The sequence below is a fragment of the Lingula anatina genome, chromosome 3 (genome assembly GCF_051362555.1).
Source record: "Lingula anatina isolate TDL-2025a chromosome 3, LinAna3.0, whole genome shotgun sequence".
NCBI classification, from domain to species: Eukaryota; Metazoa; Brachiopoda; class Lingulata; order Lingulida; family Lingulidae; genus Lingula; species Lingula anatina.
In genome coordinates this window covers 32510981-32536735 of record NC_141769.1, presented here as the reverse complement: position 1 = coordinate 32536735, position 25755 = coordinate 32510981, and the positions used below count along the sequence as shown (strand labels likewise).

Sequence of the window (25755 nt, the reverse complement as noted above, 5' to 3'; positions counted from 1 at the left end):
TTGTATCAATGCGGTTTCTGTTTGTTATAGGTGTCGAACTAGCAAGGGTGCGGAATCTCAAGCAAAACGTACTTTATATTACAAACACAAAAAAATGTGAGCTACAACTACACAGAATTTTTATTGTATTGAAAACATTGTGCAGCGACCATATCTTGCATACAATTTTCGACATGCAAGTGCAATATATGTTTACATATTTTAGTTATCATCAAAATGCTATTGACTCTCACTATAAATGCAGATTTGGGTTTATGTATAGGAGATGTAGCCCATATAGCGAAAGGACCGAAGAACTACGAGGTACTATCGAGGAAGACACAAATCTTCCTGGGAATGCTAACTGGGATTCTTATTATTTTACTGACCCATGAAATAACCAGTTAGTTCTGTGCTCTTCCGTCCGCGTCAGTTCTGTCAGGGAACAAACTTTTTTTGTCTCCAAGTAATTGTTTTACTATTTAAGATCTCTTTGATTTTAAGTTGATTGTTTAACGCTCTGACGATCTATATCAAGATATGTCAATATGACAGTACGCAAAATAAGTAGAGTGAATGATATGCATACTTGAAAAAAGTTAATATAGTGCCCGTACTCGTACCACGAAATACCTCTATCCTTCTTATCTTGAAAAGTAAAAAAAAAAAAAAAAAAAAAAGCTTACTTAAAAATATTTTGGAAGAACGTTTTTGCTCCTTGTATTAAGCTACAGAAGTGTAATTGCAAGTCACGACTTTCCTTTTGGCGCCCCTTGAGTGGTTTTTCCTTGTTTATCTTTGAAGTAAATGTCCCGCGACATATTAGGTCCTTTCCTGGACTTTTCTTCCGAGGAAGACCAGTCCCCCTGGATGCCGCATGCTGGAAGATGCGCTTTTTCTGAGTCATCGAAGTTAGGAAATGATTGATAAGCCAATCACAAGGTTGCTCGTCGTAAAATAAAATCAAGTACCTTGCAAATTTTTCCAAGTCTTTGGATTTGAACAGTTTCCCAATAAATCCAAGAATGGAAAATTCTAAACATATCCATGGCTTTTTGCTATTTTCTATGATAAAAGCACGTACGTCTTTGGTGAATCCACGGGCTGGAATCACATCGTCTTCAATCTGAATATAGTACTCTGATATATTTCTTCCGTACAGAAACATAAAAGCATAATCAACATTCTGTTTCGATCGCCATTTTACTTCCTCCGGAGAATCATTATAATTCCTCTTCAAATTTTCTAACGGAGGGTAATTTTTTTCTGGAACTTGCATCACTAGAATAAATCCACTCTTGATGAAATCATCAAATTTTGCGCTGATACTTTTCAAGACATTTTCATTGTATTGTGTATCAAAATTTGCCAGGTACACCAATAAAACAATTTTCACCCTCTCACTTGGTGACGTCATGTTTATTATGTAAGAAATCGTCTGCAACAGATACACGGTCCCCTTTGCTCGTTTGACAGACGGAATACCAATGGTAAGAAAACCTGAAACATTTCAATTGAGAAATATTAACCAACTGTTAATATTAGATAGTTTAAAGTTGAATGATAACACAGGACAGTACCGTAAAATGTATGTACCGTAAAATGTATGTATACAGAGATAACATAGAGAATTAAACATTTTTTCTGTTCTTCAAAAGTTTGTCTTTTTTTCTCAAATTGTTAAACTTGGTGCAAGGAGAAAACAGTTTGATTGCATCTGAAAGCAGTTATATATTGAAAAATGTTCATTAAAAAATAAGATATGTACAGTTTAGGAAATCTGGTTAGATAGATAGATAGATAGATAGATAGTGCAGCATTCTAGACCTTTCTTCTGCCTGTGTTTCCCAAAAACAGACACATCCCTGAGTTCCATGGCATCCCATCGAGAAAAAACAGAATGACTCTGGTCCACGCTTGTCTGGAAAAAATAATTTTGTTAAGGGGGGTTAGGTTCAAATACGTTTTAATTTTTATTTAACAGATGTTGAAACTGACACCTTGACCAGGCCTACCCAACTACCAGACTCGGCAACGAATGATCCTGAATTCACCGGTACATCAGACCACACTACCCGTTTTCAAGGTGTGTGTCAGTATGCATTAGGCCTGTTAACCGTAGGCTGTCATACAAACTCCCGCGTCTTTTCTGTAGGCGCCGCTTGATAATATCACTGGCTTACAGCCATCCAAATAGCTGTAAGCCACTATACACCCCGAATCATGCAAAGGAAATTCATTCCCATTACTGAGTTTTTATTGTTTAATCATTATTATTATTATTATTATCCCCATCATTGACACGTCACTTCACCTAGAGTGTAGGTCTACTCAAGAGCACAGAGCGCAGGAAACAGGTTTCGTGTGTGTGTGTGTGTGTGCGTGTATGTGCGTGTGTGCGTGTGTGTGTGTTGGGAGGCAGGTATCCTTTCAAAATCAAAAAAAGTAATAGAGACGGTGAGAAGGGTTTGATTCCCACTGCCTAATTACCCCTTCATCTTCTGCTTATGACTGATGTAGACTGATAAAGGAGGACTGAGTCGTAACTCCTCTCCACCCCCCTTATTATATATATAAACTAAGATCTAATAAAACAAGTTGGCGATACATGGAAAAATGACCATTATCCATTAAACAGTACATCCAAAACGTCCATTTACTGTATTTCAAACGCCATGCCTTGGGACTCCGATTTAAGTACCAAACACCACAGGAACGATACTAAATCTTTTTAGGAAATCTTTTACGTGCAGAGAAGAGCAAGAAATAAAACAGCCTCATTACGCTAAGGCAAATTTTGGAATGTCACCTACACTGTAAGCGCAGATTTCATAGAAATATTACCTGTTTCTTTTCAATCTGTGAATCTCTTTTCAGATCTGAGTATTCGTCTAAAATAAACAAAATGAGAGTTACGTTATATTGATTTTGTTCTTTCTAAAACCATTGTAATGCATTATCTCACTATGAAAGCAATTTTCTGACTCAAAATACGTCACATTTATATCAATGCACCCTTTTCACTAAAAACAAAAAATGAACAGGTCATAAATGATGCTGTTTGCTCAGTAACGCTCGTTACGCATACGCCTAAAAATATATGTGCCTTTTAGAAAAGCTGAAATGTTTTCATTATGATTTAGAAATCTTCCACATCTTCTCGATCGGTCATCACCACAAAGCAGTAAACTTCAATACAAACTCACCTTTCTGTGTCCCACGTTGGAGAGAATCACGGTAAAATACATGTATATTGTTTTGGACTGTTACGTGTACAAGATATAACGTGACTGCAAATATTGATCCGACAACAAATATACGATGGAGTTGTTTAAGTCGTGCCATGCTTTCTCTGCGTCACCATTGAAATACAAACCAGTGTGACTTACATGACATATGCCCCTCAGACGTGTTATCTATGATCTTAAAGAGATATGGAAGTCGGACAGTCCCTTATCGTTGTAACTTATCACTAATTACCTTTAATATAACAATTATAACAATTGCATCCAATTGTATCCAGCATTAAACTTGTTCATATTCATAGGCTCTCTGAGACGTTGTCCAACTACAGAATTACCACAGACTTATATAACTCAATAAAAAAGACGCATCATAAGACGCGGGATTGATGGATCTATCCCGTCCTCGCCCGAGGGCCTCTCCACCTCGAGAGGTACTAGTACACTTAAGTGGGCACTCCTTTTTGAGAGACAGGTTACTTAAATTATAGCCTGATATGTAAAATAATATGTAAACGTAATATGTACAAGAGTCGCCTATACGGATCATCCTTAACAGCAGATGGGAACTTGTGGAGAATTTAGAAATAGAGGGTAAAAGCGTAATTACATTTTAGGACCGATGGACGACCCGATTAATATACTTTTCAATATTAATAGGTCCTTGGTTGCCTCCCCCCTGACCTTTTGCATTTTGCTGATTTTTCCGTTTACTCCATTTTATTCATTAATCTATTATTTAATTTTATTTTTCAATTTTTCCTAGGACCCGAGTCATATCAGTAAAGGAGTGACAGTTAGGCTAGTTACATATGTCCAAGAGTTTCACATAGAGATGGGGGTGATGTTTCGGGATTCCAGTATATTTTATTAAAAACCTAACTTGAAGTGCTATATTTTCAGTTTATTTATTTATGTTTTAGAAACCACTCGTCTTCAAAGTATATTCCAAGATGAAACTAACATCACCTAAATGTGATGTTTTAGTGAAAAGGATCTTAACAGTTGGGAAAACACTAACAAACATTACAAAAGAAAGATACCCTTTTGTACATGTAGTAATTCCTTATCTTGGTTGCCATATCAACTTGCATGAGGCTAGGTGGGAATTCCTCAGAGTACTCGGCCAAAATCAGCTCTCCATCCATCCCTGTGAGATCTTGCGGGGTTCTCAGGAGAAACATCTCGCCTCCTTCAAAGGCCAGTCGCTCATGTTCTCTCATCTGAAAGTAACATTTATAAATTGGAAGTCAAAGATTATCATTACTTAATTTAACTGGACACTCTTTAAAAACCTACTTAAATCATTTTTACCTTTACTTAAGCTTTGTTAGCAGGTTTAACTTATGTCTAATACAAACAATGCAAACTGACATAGACATCCACAGACACAAAGATGGAAGGTTTATTTTGTACCTTTTTGTAACTTATGTATCAGCTTAATGAAATTGTACTTACAATTCTAACAGTGCTGGTAGACTTATATCACACATTTTGAATTAAAAAAAATCAAAACAGAGCAACAATAGGATGAGTACGTATCTGTGTGATTTAACTTCTAAAACCATCAACCAAAACTCACCTTTGCCTTCCTTCTTATAGTTTTCAGTAGAGGCAGTACGGCCTGTGGTTTGTGCTGAGACAAAGGTCCATGGGAATATTTCTTGAGGGGAGGACGATGAAAATTACACAGTTTCATGCTGCACATGTGTGTTGGGAAAAATGGCTGCCGGAGTTCACAAGCCGGAGTGGAATGCTAAAAAGACAAGTGATTTTTTAAGTTGATCCCCAGGATTCTTTTTCCCCCTTAAGTGTAGCAAAAAATTTCCAAAACAAGTACCCATAGATAACAAATCAGCACTGCTGACCTAGTTAGTACTGTAACATAAATTGCAGTCAAATTAATGATAACAACAGCATGACCTAACGTATCCTCCTTGGCCTGTGATAAATAACCAATCTCCACAAAACTGCGTCATTACTGATAACAACAAGGTGACATTTCTATGTCAAATAGTTTAAATTGATGACGATACAATATTGAACATTTTCCAAGGAAGGAAAGTTTAATTAGAAGTTGACTTTATCTACCAATTCAAAGTCAGATTTTGCATTCTTTGGTGGCTAATCTTTTATTTAGATAAAAAGTAATTCTTTTTAACCGTGAATACCCATATGTCACATGACAACCTTACATCAGGTGACAGAGGCGTAGTTCTCATTCGCCCCAACAATATTTTTCTTTATCCATTTCAAGGTGAGTTTAAGACAGCAATTTATTAAAAATTTTATAACCAGATATTAGCTAGTGTGCACTCAGATCATTTCTATACAGTAATCACATTTATATACTGATCCAACCTGGTACATCCTATAATTGCAAGTTTCAATTCTGGATTCATCCTGTACTTCCTTGTTTCACTTCTGAATACTTCTTTATCTATTCATAATATTCTTAAAACCAAAATTTTCTCAGCATTTTGTAGTAATGAAAGACAATGACTCATGTTTCATCGTTTTAAATTAACTTAATTATGCCTTTACCAATGACAATTCGTACCAAATTTGCTTTTAAGAAATTTTAATTTCTTTAAAAAGAAAAGGATTTCAGGACCACCTGAATAAAATATGCCATGTCTTTCCCAAGGAACTAGTATGACTTTTCTAAAGACAGGTAAATGTACAAAGGGCTCATTCTTTTAATTAAGTGTTCAAGCAAAATTTCCCACTTACTTGTGGTGGTTTACAAAAGCCAGCAACACCTTCACCAGTGCCTCCTTGTTTCACACTGAGACATTATATTTTTCCAGAACTAAGACAAAATGGCGACTGCTGCCATTCCACGGAATGAGATAGAAAACACAATGCGTATGGGGCTAATGATACATCGGTCACAAGATGTGCTTCAAGATGTCCTCAGTACACAGTTACTAACAACTTATCCAGGGTTGTTTGATCCATCAAATGGTGGCAAGTTGTTTGATATTTTAACTGACCAAAAGGCAAATCAAACTTTGTTACAGTTGAAAAAAATGAAAGTTTTGAATGCAAGTCAAATGAAGCTGCTATACCCTTCTGGGAATCCCTCCACAACTGTTACACTGAAGGACTTAGATGTGACTCTTACAGTAGTCTTGTTAAGAAATATCACAACACTAAATCCAAAGGGCAGTTGGGAGAATCCACCAACAAGTGACACGTCCATGGAAGCCCAGATTGGCAGAGTGAAGAAATACCGTAACAAATTTTCCCATGGGGGCGCCAGTCTCACAGATGCTGCATTTCAGACCCAGTTTACAGAATTGAAAGCTTTGTTGTTATCATTGTCCACAATCTACAGCAGTGATGACTATGACAAGTTGCTTACTGATCCATTGCATGCAGCAGGTATGAAATGTTTAACAGATAACGAGTATACTATGAAGAATAGTGAGAGAAACTGCTCTTTTTGGCTAAGAGGGACTGTGCTCTATTATACTGACTGTCCACAGCATATAAATAAAGACAACTTTTAGTTTAAAGTCATCAGTGTACTTTGAAGAAATGTGCACAATGAGAGGAACTATTCTTCACAGTACACTTGGGATTGTGCTCTGCTGATTTGTTCCCCAAGGTATGAACTTAAAGAAGGATATTTAAGTTGAGAAATAAGTACAAAATTCATTTCCCCAGACGTCCGTTTTAAAATATGAAATCTACCTTTCAGACCTCTACCCCAATACTTAAATTATGTAAAATTAAAATTTCAATATAATCTTTTTTTTTTTTTTTGCATGAAGGTTAAGATCTTTCTTGCATGTTTATTTTTAATTTCAGAAGCACCTTGTGAGCTCATCTCTACTAACCTTCCAAGTAGAACTCCAGAGCTGAAGGGACGAGTGGACCTGGTGCAGAAAATACTGCAGCATGTTGAAAATGACACAAAACTCATTCTCCTGACTGGCATGGGGGGCATAGGTAAAACAAGCATAGCTGTTGAGGTTGGACATCAAAGAAAATATGTCAGAAAAGATGTCTTGCATATTGATATGAGAAAAGTTGTAAATCTTGATTCTGTTAAATTATCACTTGTGCAGCAGTATCACCCAAATCAGTTTTTGAAAGATATTTACAGTGATTATCAGAACAAATTTACACAAACTATGTCTAATTTAGCAACAGACACTCTCCTTATCCTTGATAATAATGACAGTGTTTTGAATTCACACCAGCAAGAGTTTCTGCAGTTACTAGAGGAAGTCATGAATTCATCAAAACATATCACTCTTTTATGCACCAGTCGTGAATCCTTCAGTCTTCCGTCACAAACCACAGTTACTATAGACATCCCTCCTCTTGGTAAAACATCTTCAAGTGAAGTCCTTTGGGGGGAAAATACGATCAGCCCCACAGATACTGAGACAGAAGCTTTAGGTGAAATATCAGAGAAATGTGGCCACAATCCCCTTGCACTAAAATTAGCAGCTACCCAGATCAAGCTCAAAACAGTACAAAAAGTGTTTGAGAAAATGAAACGCATAAAGGTCCTCCCCTCTCTTCAGTTACCTAACATTCCTGCATCACAAGGTATGCTTACCTGCTTAGAGATGTCTTACGAAACACTGAATGACACAGAGAAAAAGGTGTTTAGGGGACTGCATATATTTCCTGTTGCATTCCATTCAAAAGAAGTCTCAGAGATTTTGGAGATGGATGAGGATGAATGTGAATCTGTCCTTGACAATCTTAGTGCTAAATCACTCTTGAGTTTGGTCCAAAATACCTATGATCTGCATCCTTTGGTGAAGGAGTATGCAGAGTTTCTTGCACAAACTGACAGCAATGAAATCTCTCACACACGAAAGAAATACTGTGATTATTACATAAGGCTTATGCTCCAGCTATACATTGTGGATACAGTTGAAGCTTCACTTTTTGAAAATATGTCAAAACTGGTGCCCCATTTACACATGACTGCCACATTGCTTAAAATGGAACTCTGCACTTCTAACATACAACAGAAAAAAATCAAAATCAATATCCTACAAGAGATTGCAAATACGTTCCATTTTCTATTTCTGAATGAAGAAGCTCTTTCGATTTTTCAGTCAGTCGAGGTAGAAATGCACACAAAATTTGAAGGTCAACCAACTGAAAAAGCAGAATTGCAAAACAATATTGGCTGTGTACTGCATGCCATGGGTAGGTACAAAGAGGCAATTGAATATTACAAAAAATGCCTGGAAGTGAGGGAAGAGCTTCTAGGTCCCAAACACCCTTATACTGCTACCTCATACAACAATATAGGTGTTGTACTGCAAACCATGGGAAAGTATAAAGAGGCCCTTGACTATCATAAAAAATCTCTGAAAGTAAGGGAAGAGCTCCTAGGTCCCAAACACCCTGATACTGCTAACTCATACAACAATATTGGTGCTTTACTTTTAGACAAGGGAAAGTACAAAGAGGCACATGATTATTATAAAAAATGTCTGGAAATAAGGGAAGAGCTCTTAGGTATAAATCACTCTGACACAGCTACCTCATACAACAATATTGGTAGAGTACAACAAAGCATGGGGAAGTACAAAGAGGCACTCGACTACCATAAAAAATGTCTGGAAGTAAGAGAAGCGCTTCTTGGTCCCCAACACCCTGAAACTGCTACCACATACGGCCATATTGGTTGTGCATTAAAAGCCATGGGTAAATACGAAGAGGCACTTGACTATCAAAAAAAATGTCTGAAAGTAAGGGAAGAGCTTCTTGGTCCCAAACACCCTGATACTGCTTCCTCATACAACAGTATTGGTGATGCATTGCAAACCATGGGTAAGTACAAAGAGGCCCTTGACTATCAAAAAAAATGTCTGGAAGTAAGGGAAGAGCTTCTAGGTCCCAAACACCCTGATACTGCTTCCTCATACAACAGTATTGGTGATGCATTGCAAACCATGGGTAAGTACAAAGAGGCCCTTGACTACCAAAAAAAATGTCTGAAAGTAAGAGAAGAACTTGATGGTTCCAAACACCCTGATACTGCTACCTCATACAACAATATTGCTTGTATGCTGACAGACATGGGTGAGTACAAAGAGGCCCTTGACTATCATAAAACATGTCTGGAAGTAAGAGAAGAGCTTCTTGGTTCCAAACACCCTGATACTGCTACCTCATACGACAATATTGCTTGTACACTGAAAACCATGGGTAAGTTCAAAGAGGCCCTTGACTATCATAAAAAATGTCTGGAAATAAGAGAAGAGCTTCTTGGTACGAAACACCCTCATACTGCCGTGTCATACAATAACATTGGCTATATGCTTAATGCCATGGGTAAGTACCAAGAGTCACTTGACAATTTCAAAAAATGCCTGGAAGTGAAAGAAGAGCTGCTAGGTCCCAAACACCCCGATACTGCTACCACATACAACAATGTTGGTAATGTATTGCAAGGCATGGGTAAGTACAAAGAATCACTTGACTATTTTAAAAAAAGCAAAGAAGTGATGGAACTTGAACTAGGCCCCAAACACCTAAACACTATTCCTGTATATAACAATATTGGTTATTCACTTCAAGCCATGGGAAAGTACAAAGAGTCACTTGACAATTTCAAAATATGCCTAGAAGTGAGAGAAGAGCTACAAGGTGCCAAACACCCTGATACTGCTGTTTCGTACAACAATGTTGGTAATGTATTGAGTGACATGGGTGAGTACAAAGAGGCACTTGACTATTTCAAAAAAAGCAAAGAAGTGATGGAAGATGTGCTAGGCCCCAAACACCCTACTACTGCCCAAGTATATGGCAATATTGGTAATGTACTTAAAGCCATGGGTGACTACAAAAGAGCACTTCCATATTTAAAAAGATGCCTCAAATTGAAAAAGGAGCTGCTAGGTCCCAAACACCCTGATACTGCTACCTCATACAACAATATTGGTATGACACTAAAAGACATGGGGAAGTTCAAAGAGGCACTTGACTATTATAAAAAAAGCAAAGAAGTGATGGAAGAGGTGCTAGGCCCCAAACACACTAAAACTGCCCAATTGTATGGCAATATTGGTTACTTATTACAAATCATGGGTGACTACAAAAGAGCACTACCATATTTAAAAAGATGCCACAAACTGAGAAAAGAGATCCTAGGTCCCAAACACCCTAATACTGATATGGTATGTAAATTAATTGTTACTTTACTTGAAAAAATGGGTCAGTTCAAAGAGGCAGTAGAATATGTTAAAAAACATCAGTGAAATGAGTGAGGAAAGAGAGTCTAGCATCTAAACATTCTTAAAGGGCTACCTGATACAACAATACCAGGGAAGTACTGGAATAAATGGGTGAATAAAAAAAAGCTTGCATATACAAATAAATGGAAGAAAATTAGGGAATAGGTGTAAGACTGCAAACACCCTTTTTTACTGACTCATAATAATAATGTTGGATGTGTATTGCAAGCTTTGAATGCTTAAAAAATGGACACGTTCTGTAATGTAACTCTTCAAAACACATGAAACTGTAATTTAAAGTGTTACTCAACACAATGGGAAAAATTTATTATTCTACAAGGGGGTTGAACTTTCAAGACAGATGTATGTTGAATATGTTGAAAATGCCGGCATTTAGTCTCTTTACATGCAGTACACTTCAAATATGTAACTGCACATCTTAACTTTCTTCACCCCAATTGTGCCCATGAAATAAAGCATAGCTAGGTGCTAAGCTTATATACTTATGCCAAAATTTGTTCTGCCTTTTGGCAGTCTTCATCTATTAATCCATATTTATCTTCTACAAGAATATATCCATAGATATAACTTCTCCCATATATATATATATATATATATGTATATATATATATATATATATATATATATATATATATATATAGTCCTTACTTCTTCAGAAAATATCTCTGTAGTCCTTAATTCTCTATGTTTCTATATATTCTTAACCTCTTTTGAAATTTATCTGTAGTCTTAACTTCTACGAGAATTCCTCCCGAAAATCTCAAGGATATGTATACTGTGGAGAACAACTAGTTAGTGTATTTTATTCTTTGTTTGAGCACAGCCATAATAACTACATAATTGAGTGGGTGCATGGCTAACTCATATCCCCCCCCCCCCCAAAGGACTTATTAATCATACTTAAAAATGATCAGACACAGGCCGAAATATTTTCCGTACCTTTAGCTTACTGCCAACCTGGTCAAAGGCCTTCATCAGACTGATGTGAGTAGATGTTACACTCACTGGTTAAACTAACGGTGAAGAAAATATTTCAGCTTGTGTCCGATAATTTTTATGTATGATCCAACCAGTAAACTAATGAACATTTTTGCTGACTTATTAATCATTTTGTGTGTGTAAATATGGAACATATAACTATGTGAATGTGGTGCTTAATATAAGATTTTTGTCTTTATAATATTAAAATGATTTTATTTCTGTATAATTAGTAAGAGTTTACACCTAAGTGTCACTGTGTGTGGATATAAAATAGCAGAAAACTTGAATAATCATAGTTATGATAGTTATAATTCACTGTTTACTTCTGCAACCAGTCCCATCTTAAAAGTGTACACTATATGCCCCTACATGTGAGACTGCAGAATAAAAACAACAGGATATTGATCTGAGCCCACACTGGACTTCTACTGTTGAGAACCAGAGTGGAAACACAAACACCATAGACTGAAAACACTATGTATTAATAAGAGGTCACTTTATCAGTGGGATAATTCTGGTAGTTCATTAACTGATAATTTAACTATTGAGTGGTGGTTTAACAAAGGTTTTTATGTTTTAATGAAGCCGAGGGAGCTCAGGGGGAGAGGGGAGGGTGTCAAAAGAACCACACTTTGTGCCAGGATTTTCTTTCATAACTGAAGAGTTGAAATGTATTTTTGTTTGTATATTTGATGGTAAACTTTATTGTTAGAACTTCATGTTGGAGAGTGTTAAATGTGAGTTTGTATCTGCACATGCATATATTTACACATTTATTTGGTTAAATAATAAATATCAGTTGGGTGATCAAATGTCTATATTAATGGTATATTCAAATCATTAGGAAATATTTTTCAGTGTTTCCTTAATTATATATTTAGCCTTGCTGAAACTGAAGCAACTAATGGTATTAATAATTATTATCTACTATGCAATTAATGTTGCATAGTTTTCATACTGTTGTTTATTATTGAGATATCTGTGTATTTATTCATATCTGCGACATGTAAGAGAACATAACCTGTTTATTAAGTAATAATAAATAAAGTGAAACGACACTGGTGTGCATCAGTACACAAAGCTTACTAGTATGTCCATTAAATTGGAATGCTCCATATACTGTGGATGGAAATCAAATGCAGATTACAAATATTAAGTTTATCTATTTGGGGATAGTTATTGCCATTGCTTTGTTTTCAAAAATTATGATGGGTATTCTTTCATTTTTAAAAAAATGAATGTATATAAATTCATATACATATATTTTATTTACTCAACATATGTACTGTAATCATTTCATATTTAGAAGTTGGAAATTACTATATTTACTACCAATAGTCATTATGTTATTCTTAGAAATTTAGTATTGACAATCACATTAGTTATGAACTTATAAAATTATGGACACTGTCAGACCAAATGAATAAGCATCGGTTTTTAACATTTCAATTATATTAAACTTAAAAGCGAAATAAATATGGTTTATAACAAATTAAAAGAATATTTATTCTCAGTCAAGAGAATTTACTTGAACCTCATTCTTACCAGTCCTGAAGGCCTACTATCAGTCTGAGACTGAAGGACTGACAGTTTTACCATGCCATGAACATCTTATTCTTAATCTGAGCATTACTTATGTACAACATGCATACCACTTACCTACAATTAAGATTTCTAATGTAACACTTTCTCAAATGCAAATGGTTAAGTGTCACTTTTAATGGAGGTGAAATTTATGTAATAAATGTTGCTTTGAAAAGTATACCAACTTTTTTCTTGATTCAAAAGATAAAGATTTTGCTTCAAACTAAGCTGATGTGCATATACTATTTTTCTTATATTTATAGTTGGAATTGTAACTGCTGAAATACAGTGCAATTTATAATCTTTTTAATCCCTGTCTAGAGCCACAGACTGCCACGTAAATTCAGCATCAAGATCAAAATTTTCTTCTGAAAACATCAGAAAAAATATCATGAATACACAAATCACTCCCAAGATCTTATAACATTGAGTAATTCCTGTAAGTTCTAAGTCAAACAGCTGTATATACAGTAACAAGAAATGTGCCCTGCTCCTGTTCCAGCAGTGCCAAACAGAAGTAGGTAATTGGAATATGCAGAGATACTACTGCATTTATACATAAATATACAAGCGTGAAAAGATATAGCTTAATATGCACTTTGTTATAATATACAACAGTCTGACCAGTATCAAATTAACCAGCAGCCAAAATGCATCATCATAGGAACTGGGCTCAATTTTTAAATTTTTAAAAAGTGAACATTATATCTACAAAGTTTATTTAACCCATAATAATATTAGCCAGACAGGAACTTTATCTTAATGTAAACTTAACTGAATTTATTTTATGTCAACATCAAAATTATAAAAGAAATAAAGCCAGCATTGGGAAAGTTTTACTAAAAAAATATATTAATTTATTTGACGTCTTAAATGACAGGTTGAGAAAGACTAGTAACATGTCAGAACAAGGATTGTTACCATTACTGATAAAAAAAAAAAAAAATTGACAGAAGACACACTTGACAAACTTTGAAAAAAAAGACAATTTGGACACTGGCCTGTTATTTTGTGGTAGAGTCAAGGTTGGTTTTTACCATTCTACCAGTACTGGTAGATTAATATCACACACTTTTTGACTTAAAAAAAGGATCAAAACCAAGCAACAATAACATGAGTACATATCTGTGTGGTTTTACTTCTAAAACCATCAACCAGAACTCACCTTTGCCTTCCTTCTTATAGTTTTCAGTAGAGGCAGTATGACCTGTGGTCTTTGCTGAGACATGGGTCCATGGGAATACTTTTTGAGGGGAGGACGATGAAAACTCCACAGTTTCATGCTGCCCATGTGTGATGGGAAAAATGGCTGCTGGAGTTCACATGCTGGAGTGGAATGCTAAAAAGACAAGTGATTTTTAAGGATGAACTCCAGTATTTTTCTTCTGTTATATCTGAAAAAGATGAATTTAGGATAATTGTATATCCATAGTGCAAGTGCAAATTGTTTAAAAAAAAGGGGCTGTGTGGAAGACTGAAAGAGAATTGTGAAATGTTATCTTTTTCTAGTGATTTAACTATGCGCAGGCCTACCATGTTCAGAGAAATGATAAATTATTTCAAGTAAAAAATTGTCCTTGTTTAAAGTGATAATAACTCTTCGTTTCGGCCAAAAAATGAATTTTCCTGCAGTGAACAACAATTTTCTCATACTTACCAATGGTTAATGAATCCATTTTTACATTCAAAGTTAGTCCCTGGTTTTTTTCTAAAAAGTTTGTTTTTTGTTAAATTCTCTTAAGAGATTTTAACAGAGTATAGCCATCAATGGAGGTTACGTCATCTAAAGACAAGCTCAGATATCAGAATAATAGCTATAACTGCCGTTTTTGAGGTAAAACAGAATATATTATATTTCTATGAGTTATTCACAATGTTTTTATTGTGAAATATAGATCTCATATGAAGAGTTATTATCCCTTTAACAACAGAGTGTTTGTCTTTCATAGCACTATAGAACAAAACCCAAAACAACAACAATAATATAATCACAGAAGCGCAGCATTTCTTTTTCCCCTTTAATGTAGCAAAAAATCTCCAAAAGAAGTAACCATATTATAGGCAGCAAATCAACAATGCTAACCTACTTAGTACTGTAACAAATTGCAGTCAAATTAATGATAAGAACACCATGACCTAAGGTAACCTACTTGGCCGGTGATACGTAAATAACCAATCTCCACAAAACTGCGCCATTACTGATAACAACAAGACGGCATTTCTGTGTCAAGTGGTTTAATGCCGATACGGAATTGAACATTTTCCAAGGAAGGAAAGGCAGTGATTAGAAATTGACTTTGCTACCGATTCAAAGTCAGATTTTGCATACTTTGGTGGCTAAATCTTTCACTTACATAAAAAAGTTATTCTTTTGGACCTTGAATACCCGTATGTCACATGACAACCTTACATCAGGTGACAAAGGCGTAGTTCTCATTCGCTCCCAGCAAGGAATTTCTTTATCCATTCTCAGGTGAGTTTAAGACAGCCATTTGTTTACAATTTTATCACCAGATATTAGCTAGTGTATACTCAAATCATTTCTATACAGCATAATCACATTTATATACTGATCCAACTTAGTACATCCTGTACTTCCTAGTTTCACTTCTGAATTAATTCATCCTATACTTCCTTGTTTTACTTCTGAATACTTCTTTATGTATTAACTATATTCTTAAAACCAAAAACAACATTTTTAGTTAACTAAATTTAAGACAATGACCCGTGTTTCATCATTTCAAATTAACTTAATTATTCCTTTACCAATGACAAATCATGCCAAATTTGCTTTTAAGAAATAAAAAAAGATTTCAGGACCAATATGCTGTGTCTTTCCCGAAGAACTAGTACATGTACATCGCTTTTTGTAAGGCCAGGAAAAAATGTTCGAAGGGCTCCCCCTTTAAATTAAATATTAAAACAAAATTTCCTACTATCTTGTGATGGTTTATGAAAGCCAGCAACACCTTTACCTTATTTCACACTGAGATATTTATTCTTTTCAGACCTAAAACAAAATGGCGACTGCTGCCACTCCACGTAATGAGATAGAAAACACAATGCGTATGGGACTACTGATACATCGATCACAAGATGTGCTTCAAGATGTCCTCAGTACACAGTTACAAACAACTTATCCAGGGTTGTTTGATCCCTCAAATGGTGGCAAGTTGTTTGATATTCTAACTGACCAAAAGGCAAATCAAACTTTGCTACAGTTGAAAAAAATGAAAGTTTTGAATGCAAGCCAAATGAAGCTTCTATACCCTTCTGGGAATCCCTCCACAACTGTGACATTGAAGGACTTAGATGTGACTCTTACAGTAGTCTTGTTAAGAAATATCACAACACTAAACCCAAAGGGCAGTTGGGAGAATCCACCGACAACTGACATGTCCATGGAGGCACAGATTGGCAGAGTGAAGAAATATCGCAACAAATTTTCCCACGGGGGGCCAGTCTAACAGATGCTGCATTTCAGACCCAGTTTACAGAATTGAAAGCTTTGTTGTTATCACTGTCCACAATCTACAGCAGTGATGACTATGACAAGTTGCTTACTGATCCATTGCATGCAGCAGGTATGACATATTTAACAGATAACGAGTGTACTATGAAAAATAGTGAGAGAAACTGCTCTTTTTGGCTAAGAGGGACTGTGCTCTATTATACCGATTGTCCACCAGCATATAAATAAAGAAAACTTTTAGTTTAAAGTCACAAGTGTACTTTGAAGAAATGTGCAATCGAGAGGATCTGTTCTTTGTAGTACTCTTGGGATTGTGCTCTGCTGATTCCACAAGGTATAAGCTTAAAGATGCATACAAAGTCAATTTTTAGTCACATGAAACCAACCAAATGCCAGCATATAGTTTCAAGTAGTATAACTAAGAGAATTACCAAAAGGCATTGTTTAATTTTACCCGAAAATGATGTTTGAACAGATTTTTCTGCTGGCATTCTAAGCTGTATCTCAATGGGCAAGGAAAATAGGTTACGGAAGTAGGTTAAATTTACAACCATAAATTTAAAGAAAGGAGCAGTCTAAAGGTCTTTTATGGCTGATCGAGTGATCTATTCAGTTTATCCCTTGGCATGTCAAATTTTTTTGAGTCAATTAAGAATCTAGTAGAAGTGGTTTACATGTGTTAATGGGAATCCACGCTCCACCGATGCTCGGTTCGTACATGTATGTACCTTTAAAGAAGGATACATTGAGTTTAGAAATAACTACAAAATTTATTTCCCCCGACATTCATTTTAAAACATCAAATCTACCTTTCAAAACTCTACCCCAGTATTTAAATAATGTGAAATTATAATTCTAATATAATCATTTTTATGCATTAAAGTTAAGATTTTTCTTGCATGTTTACTTTTCAATTTCAGAAGCACCTTGTCAGCTCATCTCTACTGACCTTCCTAGTAGAACTCCAGAGCTGAAGGGACGAGTGGACCTGGTGCAGAAAATACTGCAGCATGTTGAAAATGATACAAAACTCATTCTCCTGACTGGCATGGGGGGCATAGGTAAAACAAGCATAGCTGTTGAGGTTGGACATCACAGAAAATATGTCAAAAAAGATGTCTTGCATATTGATATGAGAAAAGTTGTAAATCTTGATTCTGTCAAATTATCACTTGTGCAGCACTATCACCCAAATCAGTTTTTGAAAGATATTTACTGTGATTATCAGAACAAATTTACACAAACTATGTCTAATTTAGCAACAGACACTCTCCTTATCCTTGATAATAATGACAGCGTTTTGAATTCACACCAGCAAGAGTTTCTGCAGTTACTGGAGGATGTCATGAATTCATCAAAACATATCACTCTTTTATGCACCAGTCGTGAATCCTTCAGTCTTCTGTCACAAACCACAGTTACTATAGACATCCCTCCCCTTGATAAAACATCTTCACTTGAAGTCCTTTGGGGGGGAAATACAATCAGCCCCACAGATAGTGAGACAGAAGCTTTAGGTGAAATATCAGAGAGATGTGGCCACAATCCCCTGGCATTAAAATTAGCAGCTACCCAGATCAAGCTCAAAACAGTACAAAAAGTGTTAGAGAAAATGAACCGCATGAAGGTCCTCCCCTCTCTTCAGTTACCTAACATTCCAGCATCTCAAGGTATGCTTACCTGCTTAGAGATGTCTTATGAAACACTGACTGACACAGAGAAAAGGGTGTTAAGGGGACTGCATATATTTCCTGTTGCATTCAATTCAGAAGAAGTCTCCGAGATTTTGGAGATGGATGAAGATGAATGTGAATCTGTCCTTGACAATCTCAGTGCTAAATCACTCTTGAGTTTAGTCCAAAATACCTATGATCTGCATCCTTTGGTGAAGGAGTATGCAGAGTTTCTTGCACAAACTGACAACAATGAAATCACTCACACACGAAAGAAATACCGTGATTATTACATATGTCGTGTGCTCCAGCTATACATTGTGCAAAATATTAAAGCTTCACTTTTTGAAAATATGTCAAAACTGGTGCCCCATTTACACATGACTGCCACCTTGCTTAAAATGGAACTCTGCACTTCTGGCATACAACAGAAGAAAATCAAACTCAATATCCTACAAATGATTGCAAATACATTCCATTTTCTATTTCTGAATCAAGAAGCTCTTTCGATTTTTCAATCAATTGAGGTAGATATGAACATGTTTTTTGAAGGTCAACCAATGGAAAAAGCAAAATTGCACAACAATATTGGTGGAGTACTAAAAGCCATGGGTAAGTACAAAGAAGCACTTGGGTATTATAAAAAATGCCTGGAGGTAAAGGAAGAGTTCCTAGGTCTCAAACACCCTGATACTGCTGCCTCATACAACAATATTGGTAGTGTACTGAGAAACATGGGTAAGTATAAAGAGGCACTTGACTATCATAAAAAATGCCTGGAGGTAACGGGAGAGGTCCTAGGTCTAAAACACCGTAAAACTGCTACCTCATACAACAATATTGGTGGAGTACTACAAGACATGGGTAAGTACAAAGAAGCACTTGGGTATCATAAAAAATGCCTGGAAGTAAAGGAAGAGGTCCTTGGTGTCAAACACCCTGATACTGTTACCTCATACAACAATATTGGTAATGTACTGAGTCACATAGGTAGGTACAAAGAGGCACTTGAATATCACAGAAAATGCCTGGAAGAAAAAAAAGAGTCCCTAGGTCTCAAACATCCTGAAACAGCTAAATCACACTACAATATTGGTATAATACTACAAGAAATGGGTGAGTACGAAGAGGCACTTGACTATCTTAAAAAATGCCTGCAGGTAGAGGAAGAGTTCCTAGGTCCCAAACACCCTGACACAGCTAAAACAGACAGAAGCATTGGTGAAGTCCTACAAAACATGGGTAAATACAACGAGGCACTTGACTATTTTAAAAAGTGCCTGCAGGTAAATGAAGAGGTCCTAGGTCTCAAACACCCTGATACTGCTTCCTCATACGACAGTATTGGTAATGTACTGAGAAACATGGGTATGTACAAAGAGGCACTTGACTATCATAGAAAAGGATTAGATGTAAGAGAAGAGCTCCTAGGTCCCAAACACCCTGATACTGCTTACTCCTACAACAATATTGGCTGTGTACTGGAAGTTATGGGTAAGTACAAAGAGGCACTTGACTATCATAAAAAATGTCTGAAAGTGAATGAAGAGTTCCTTGGTCCCAAACACCCTGAAACAGCTAGATCATACAACAATATTGGCTACGTACTACAAGACATAGGTAAGTTCGAAGAGGCACTCGACTATTACAAAAAATGCCTGGAGGTAAGGGAACAGGTCCTTGGCCCCCAACACCCTTATACTGCTTACTCATACACCAATATTGGTGGAGTACTACAAGACATAGGTAAGTACAAAGAGGCACTTGTCTATCATAAAAAATGTCTGGAAGTGCAAGAAGGGCTCCTAGGTCTCAAACACCCTGATACTGCTACCACATACAGCAATATTGGCAATGTACTAAAAGCCATGGGTAAGTACAAAGAGGCACTCGACTATCATAGAAAATGTCTAGAAGTAAGGGAAGAGATCCTAGGTCTCAAACACCCTGATACTGCTGCCTCATACAACAATATTGGCACTTTACTAAAAGACATGGGTGAGTACAAAGAGGCACTTGACTGTTATAAAAAAAGCAAAGAAGTGATAGAAGATGTGCTAGGCCCCAAACACCTTCATACTGCTCATTTGTACTACAATATTGGTGATTTACTACAAGCCATGGGTGACTACAAAAGAGCACTTCCATATTTAAAAAGATGCCACAAACTGAAAAAAGAACTGCTAGGCCCCAAGCATCCTGATGTTGCTGTAGTATTTATTTTAATTTGTGCTGTACTTCTTAACATGGGGCAGTCCGAAGAGGCAATGAAATATATGTTTGTAAAAATCAGGGAAATAAGTGATGAAAGAGGATCTAGGATCTAAACATCCTGATATGGCTACCTGATACAACAACATAACAAAAGTGCTGGAATAAATGGGTGAAGATAAAAACACTTGCATATAAAAATAAATGGAATATAATGAGAGAATAGCTGTTAGACTGCAAACACCCTTATATACCGACTCATAATAACACTTCTGGCTGTGTACTGCAAGCTTTGAATGTTAAAAAAAAAATGGACACATGTTCTAGCTGTAATGTAACTTTCAAAACACATGGAACTTTAAACTGTTAGTATAGATGTTTTGGGGAAATTGATTAATTCATATTGCTTACATTTACTAAGCAGTTATTGTACAAGAGGGTTAAATACTCTCAAGACAGATGTTGAATATATTGAAAAGATGTATGTTGAAGTTTGGCATTTAGTCTCTTTTACATTGCAGTGCACTTGAAATATGTAACTGAACATCTCGACTCTCTTTGTCCCAAATATGTTTATATAGTCCTTACTTCTTCAAAAAATATCTCTGTAGAATTTAATTCTCTGTTTCTCTAAAGTCCAAACTTCTTTTGAAATTTATCAACAGTCTTAATTTCTCCAAGAATTCTAATATAGTCCCAACTTCTCCAAAAAATGTCTGTAGTTCTCAATTTTCCAAGAATATCTACCAGTATACTGTGGTCACTTCTCCAAGAACAACTAGATAGTGTCTTCTTTTCTTTCTTCAAGCATAGCCATATGCTAACTACAAACTTTGGGTGGGTGCATGGCTAACTCACTCCCCCCCCCCCTCCCCTAAAGGATTCATTATGCATTCTGTATGTGTAAATATCCTGAGATAAAAGAACATGGAACTATGTGATTTGGTGGCAAATATAAGATTATTTTCTTTATAATATTTTAGATATTTAATTTTAATTCTGTATGCACCCCATCATTATTAAGAGTGTACACCTATGTGTCACTGCATGGGGATATGAAATTGCAGAAAGACATGAATAATTATAGTTATGGTAGTTCATATTCTCTATTCATTTCTGCAACCGGTCTCATCATGAAAGTGTACACTATATGCCCCTACATGGGGATGTGAGATTGAAGCAAAAAAAAAAAACAACAACAACAGGATATTGATCTGAGCCTACACTGGATTTCTGCTGGTGAGAACCAGAGTGGGAACACAAACACCATAGACTGAAAACACTATGTATTAACAAGAGGTCACTGTATCAGTGAGATAATTCTGACAGTTCATAAACTGATAATTAAACTATTGAGTGCTGGTGTAACAAAGGTTTTCATTTTAAATAAATCTACAGGTCCATAGCCAGGGGATTTCAGGTGGTTAGAACAAACAGCTATTTTTGCCGGGAAAAGGTCCCCTCTGGGTAATATTTTACCTAGGCACACAATGGTTTCATGGTAAAAGGGCCACTTTTTCAGAAAAAGACCCCTCCCCTATCAATCTACTGGCTACGGACCTGATTTATATTACCTATATGAAATTTTTTTCACAACTGAAGAGTTGAAATGTATTTTTGTTTTTATTTGTATATTTGGTGGTATTGTTAGTGCCATATGTTGGAGAGTGTTTAATGTGAGTTTGTATCTGGACATGCGTACATTTACACATTTATTTGGTTGAATAATAAATATTGGTTGGGTGATCAAATGACCATATTACTGGTATATTCAAATCAATAGGAAATATTTTCAGTGTTTCCTTAATTATATATTTAGCCTTTTTGAAACCGAAGAAACTAAAGGCAATTTAATAATTATTATATCTACTTATATTAATGCTGCATTGTCTTCATACTGCTGTTTACTATTTAGATGCCTGTGTATTTATTCATATCCATTACTTGTAAGTGAACTTTACCCTTGTAATATATAACAAAAAAAAAATATCAATTTATAGACATTAGATAGTACTAGACATATATTATCATTTTTTTTTTAGAAATCTAGAATTAGTCATTCAGACTTATATATCATCGACAAGTTATATATTTAACATTGTCAGACCGGAAGAATAACTACCAGCATTTTAATATTTCATTTATATGAAACTTAAAAGTGAAACAAATTGGGTTACTATCAGAAGAGAATTAACCTCATCCTGATTATTACCAGTCCCAAAGGCTTTCTGTCATTCTGAGACTGAAGGACAGAAAGCACTACCATGCCATGTACATGCATGTATTATTCTTAACCTAGGCATTTCTTTATTACTAGTATAGCAACTACCTGCAAGAATTTTACTGTTAAAATTTCTCAAATGCAAATGACTTAGTGTCAGTTATAATGGCAGTAAATTTTATGTGCAATAAATGTTGCTTTAAAAAGTATGACAACTTTATTTCTTGATTCAAAAGATTAAGATTTTGCTTAGAATTGAAGGGATAACAACTGTTCATTTTGGCCAAAAATTGATTTTCCTGGGGTAAACAATAATTCAACTGGACTCAGTTTAAAGTGAACATTACATCTACAAAATTTATTAAACTTATAATAATATTGGCCAGACAGGAACTTTATCTTAATGTAAACTTAACTGATTCAAGATTTTGGTCAATATTATAAATGTTAAAACAATAAAGTATACAATAAATAAATACACAAATTAATTGATTAATTAAAACCTGAATATGTCTAAATTCATTCTATTCTTTTTATAAAATATATTCCTTGTTTAATACAAACATCTTCATCTTCCTCCTCAGTTTCTTTGATAAGTCCTGCCTTTCCAAGTAGAATCTTGGACTTCCTGAAAATTATGATTATTTTCTATAAAGGAATCATAAACACATCAGGTTACTTTTGCATTACATAAAAACATTCACCTACACAGAAATACAATTTTGCAAACTTAAATGTTAAAAAAAGCCCTTGTGTCTAAATTTTCTGACCAAAAACATGGTCTACCTCAGTTATGGATAAAGCAACAGTAGTAGTCCTCTAGAATACAGCTATGTTCTGAAACATAATCCAAGACTTTCTTGTTATAACACAGTATAAAAACACCAACTAGCTAACTGCTACATATTAATTAAGGAGATGAATATCTTTATGACAATAGCAATATAAAACTACCTTCTGCTTTTTGCTGGATGTGGTGGACTTCTTCTCCTCCCCAGGGTCTCTGTCCTCTGGGATTTCAAGGATGATATTATCATCATTGGGGTCAAGTGTTATCACTGAAGATTGAGGAATATGGTCCATGGCCTGGAAAAGTCAGAAAGGAAATAAGAAAAGTCAGTAAGAAAATAAGAACAAGACAGTACATGCTGTCAAATGGACAGACATAAGTATGTCACAACTGTTTGAATAACAGCAAAAGTAGACAGGGGTAAATAGCCATACAGTGAAAGAAAGAATTACAGCAAAATATCTTTAATTAAATTTTGTGCAAAAACTAGGAATCAAGGACCTTGACCTGTATTGCTGTAGCCTTGCGAAGGACTGCAGCAACATTTTATCAAAGCATTAAGAGTGTGTTAAGAAGATTCTTAGAATAAAAGAAAAAATATATATCTAAACTTTGTCATGAATCAACAAAGTAACCAATTAATCCATTTTATTTTCATATAAAACATGCTTTTTGAGGCATAATCATGTCACATACAATGTACATACATGTATATTTTGTATATTTGTTGAAAGAAAAAAAAACATACACATTTTATTTACTTCAGCATCCCCTATGACGTCTTTTTCCCAGTTGCCATAGATGAGTTCTTCATTTTTAATGGGAAAGATGCATGGAGAACCAAATCTTGTTATCACTCTCACCATCAGCATCTTGAAAACAGCATCAAAGCAAAACGAAAATAATCAAACACAAGCCTAAATACTTTTATACCATCAGCTTATGGCCAGCCTGGACGTAGGCCTTCATCAGACTGATGTGAGTAGATGTTAATACTCACTAGGTGGTAATTAAATAGCGACTAGGACCCTCCAAGTTGGCCGTAAGCTAATGGTATAAAAGTATTTGATGTGTGTTTGATAATTTTCATTTAGTATCCATGCAACTACCAAGCTAATGAACATTTTTGCTCAGCATCTCAACAGCTTACAAGATGATAGTGACAGGCAGACAGTAGAAAGACAGCAAATTTAATGGCATTGAAAACACAGATATACACTCGTAAGTGCAAAGGAGGCAGGCAGAAGGAAAAAAATGGCAAAACAGACAAACATGTAAATGCCACTCATCACAATTATACCTCCACTCATCAGAAATTGCAATCAACTTAAGCGGCTTAAATGTCTGTCATGCCTACTGAAGCTGTTAGGGAGTAATTAATTATCATTAAACATAAGATTTATTTGTTTACTATAGACTTACTCCAATTTCTTATTTTTTTAATTTATTGATTTATTCTACTTATAATTTACTTTTTTAATTGGCTATCTATTCAGAAGGTACACACCTCATCCAGGACATCATCCTGTAATTCACCATATTTATTAATTCTCAGCGTGGTCTCTGTGGTAATGATTGTCATGGTCTCCATGGTAATGATCATCATGGTCGTCATGGTCACTGTGCATACAGTCTCTATACATATACTGCATGGGATATCTATATCTCAATCTTCTACTGGTCTCTTTCCGTTAGAGGGGGGAGGCTTGTCACTCTTCACATTTGGTTTCCATCACCCTTATAAATACTCAGAGCATGAAAGGGAAATATTGGCACCAACAACCAGTAAATATTTACCTTTTTTAAAATCCTATTTAATATCAACAAAACATAAAGAAACTCCGTTTGCTTTTTATATTCCTGTTATTTTTCACTTATATTTAAAAAGGATCTGAACATACATGCAAAAAATTCAAAATTACATTTCTTTTTTTCAAAATCATTTTCATGTATTTTTCTATAAGCCGATATAATAAAGGAAAAAAAAACATTTAACCTAAAATTTTGTAGGTAAAAAAGAAAAACAATTATGTTTACACATATTTAAAAAAAAATGTAAACCGTGACGAAGGTGATCTTTCATTTTGCACCGAAAAGCACTACTAGTATGTCCTCAAAAACTACTCGCTGCGCCATGTATAAACAACTGGCCGGTGGTGCCTGTGGCCTGTGTTGCCGTTTCAGGCTTTCAGCCATTTTCTGATCTGTCCTGCTGTTTCTCAGCCTTTAATAAACATCACATTGTAGCACTTGCTGGTACATCGTCCCTGTCATCGTACACTACGCTACAAGGCCAAAAAGCCGGTGTTTGAATATTCGCTTGGTCCTGTCCACTATCCACAACCACATCAGATCTCGTGTGTG

General features: G+C 35.4%; 3 protein-coding genes across 3 annotated transcripts; 2 read left to right on the top strand and 1 right to left on the bottom strand.

Moving 5' to 3' along the window:
- Positions 1-1405: 1405 nt before the first annotated feature.
- Positions 1406-24285, bottom strand: LOC106160496 (transcription initiation factor TFIID subunit 1-like). The gene is made up of 9 exons (XM_087008473.1): positions 24140-24285; positions 23556-23687; positions 23166-23229; positions 14190-14363; positions 4804-4977; positions 4265-4444; positions 2824-2870; positions 1807-1900; positions 1406-1479 (listed from the first exon to the last, which is right to left on the bottom strand). The coding sequence occupies exons 2-7, from the start codon at positions 23639-23641 to the stop codon at positions 2853-2855; spliced, it is 696 nt and encodes a 231-aa protein (XP_086864599.1). The 5' UTR covers positions 23642-23687; positions 24140-24285; the 3' UTR covers positions 1406-1479; positions 1807-1900; positions 2824-2852.
- LOC106152267 (uncharacterized) lies at positions 5378-11039 on the top strand. The gene is made up of 3 exons (XM_087008472.1): positions 5378-5478; positions 6032-6608; positions 7038-11039. Exons 2-3 carry the CDS (start codon positions 6044-6046, stop codon positions 10460-10462), a joined length of 3990 nt encoding a protein of 1329 aa, XP_086864598.1. The 5' UTR covers positions 5378-5478; positions 6032-6043; the 3' UTR covers positions 10463-11039.
- On the top strand, positions 15189-22810 carry LOC106160636 (uncharacterized). The gene is made up of 3 exons (XM_013537295.2): positions 15189-15497; positions 16033-16608; positions 17417-22810. Exon 3 carries the CDS (start codon positions 17545-17547, stop codon positions 20494-20496), a length of 2952 nt encoding a protein of 983 aa, XP_013392749.2. The 5' UTR covers positions 15189-15497; positions 16033-16608; positions 17417-17544; the 3' UTR covers positions 20497-22810.
- Positions 24286-25755: the final 1470 nt, after the last annotated feature.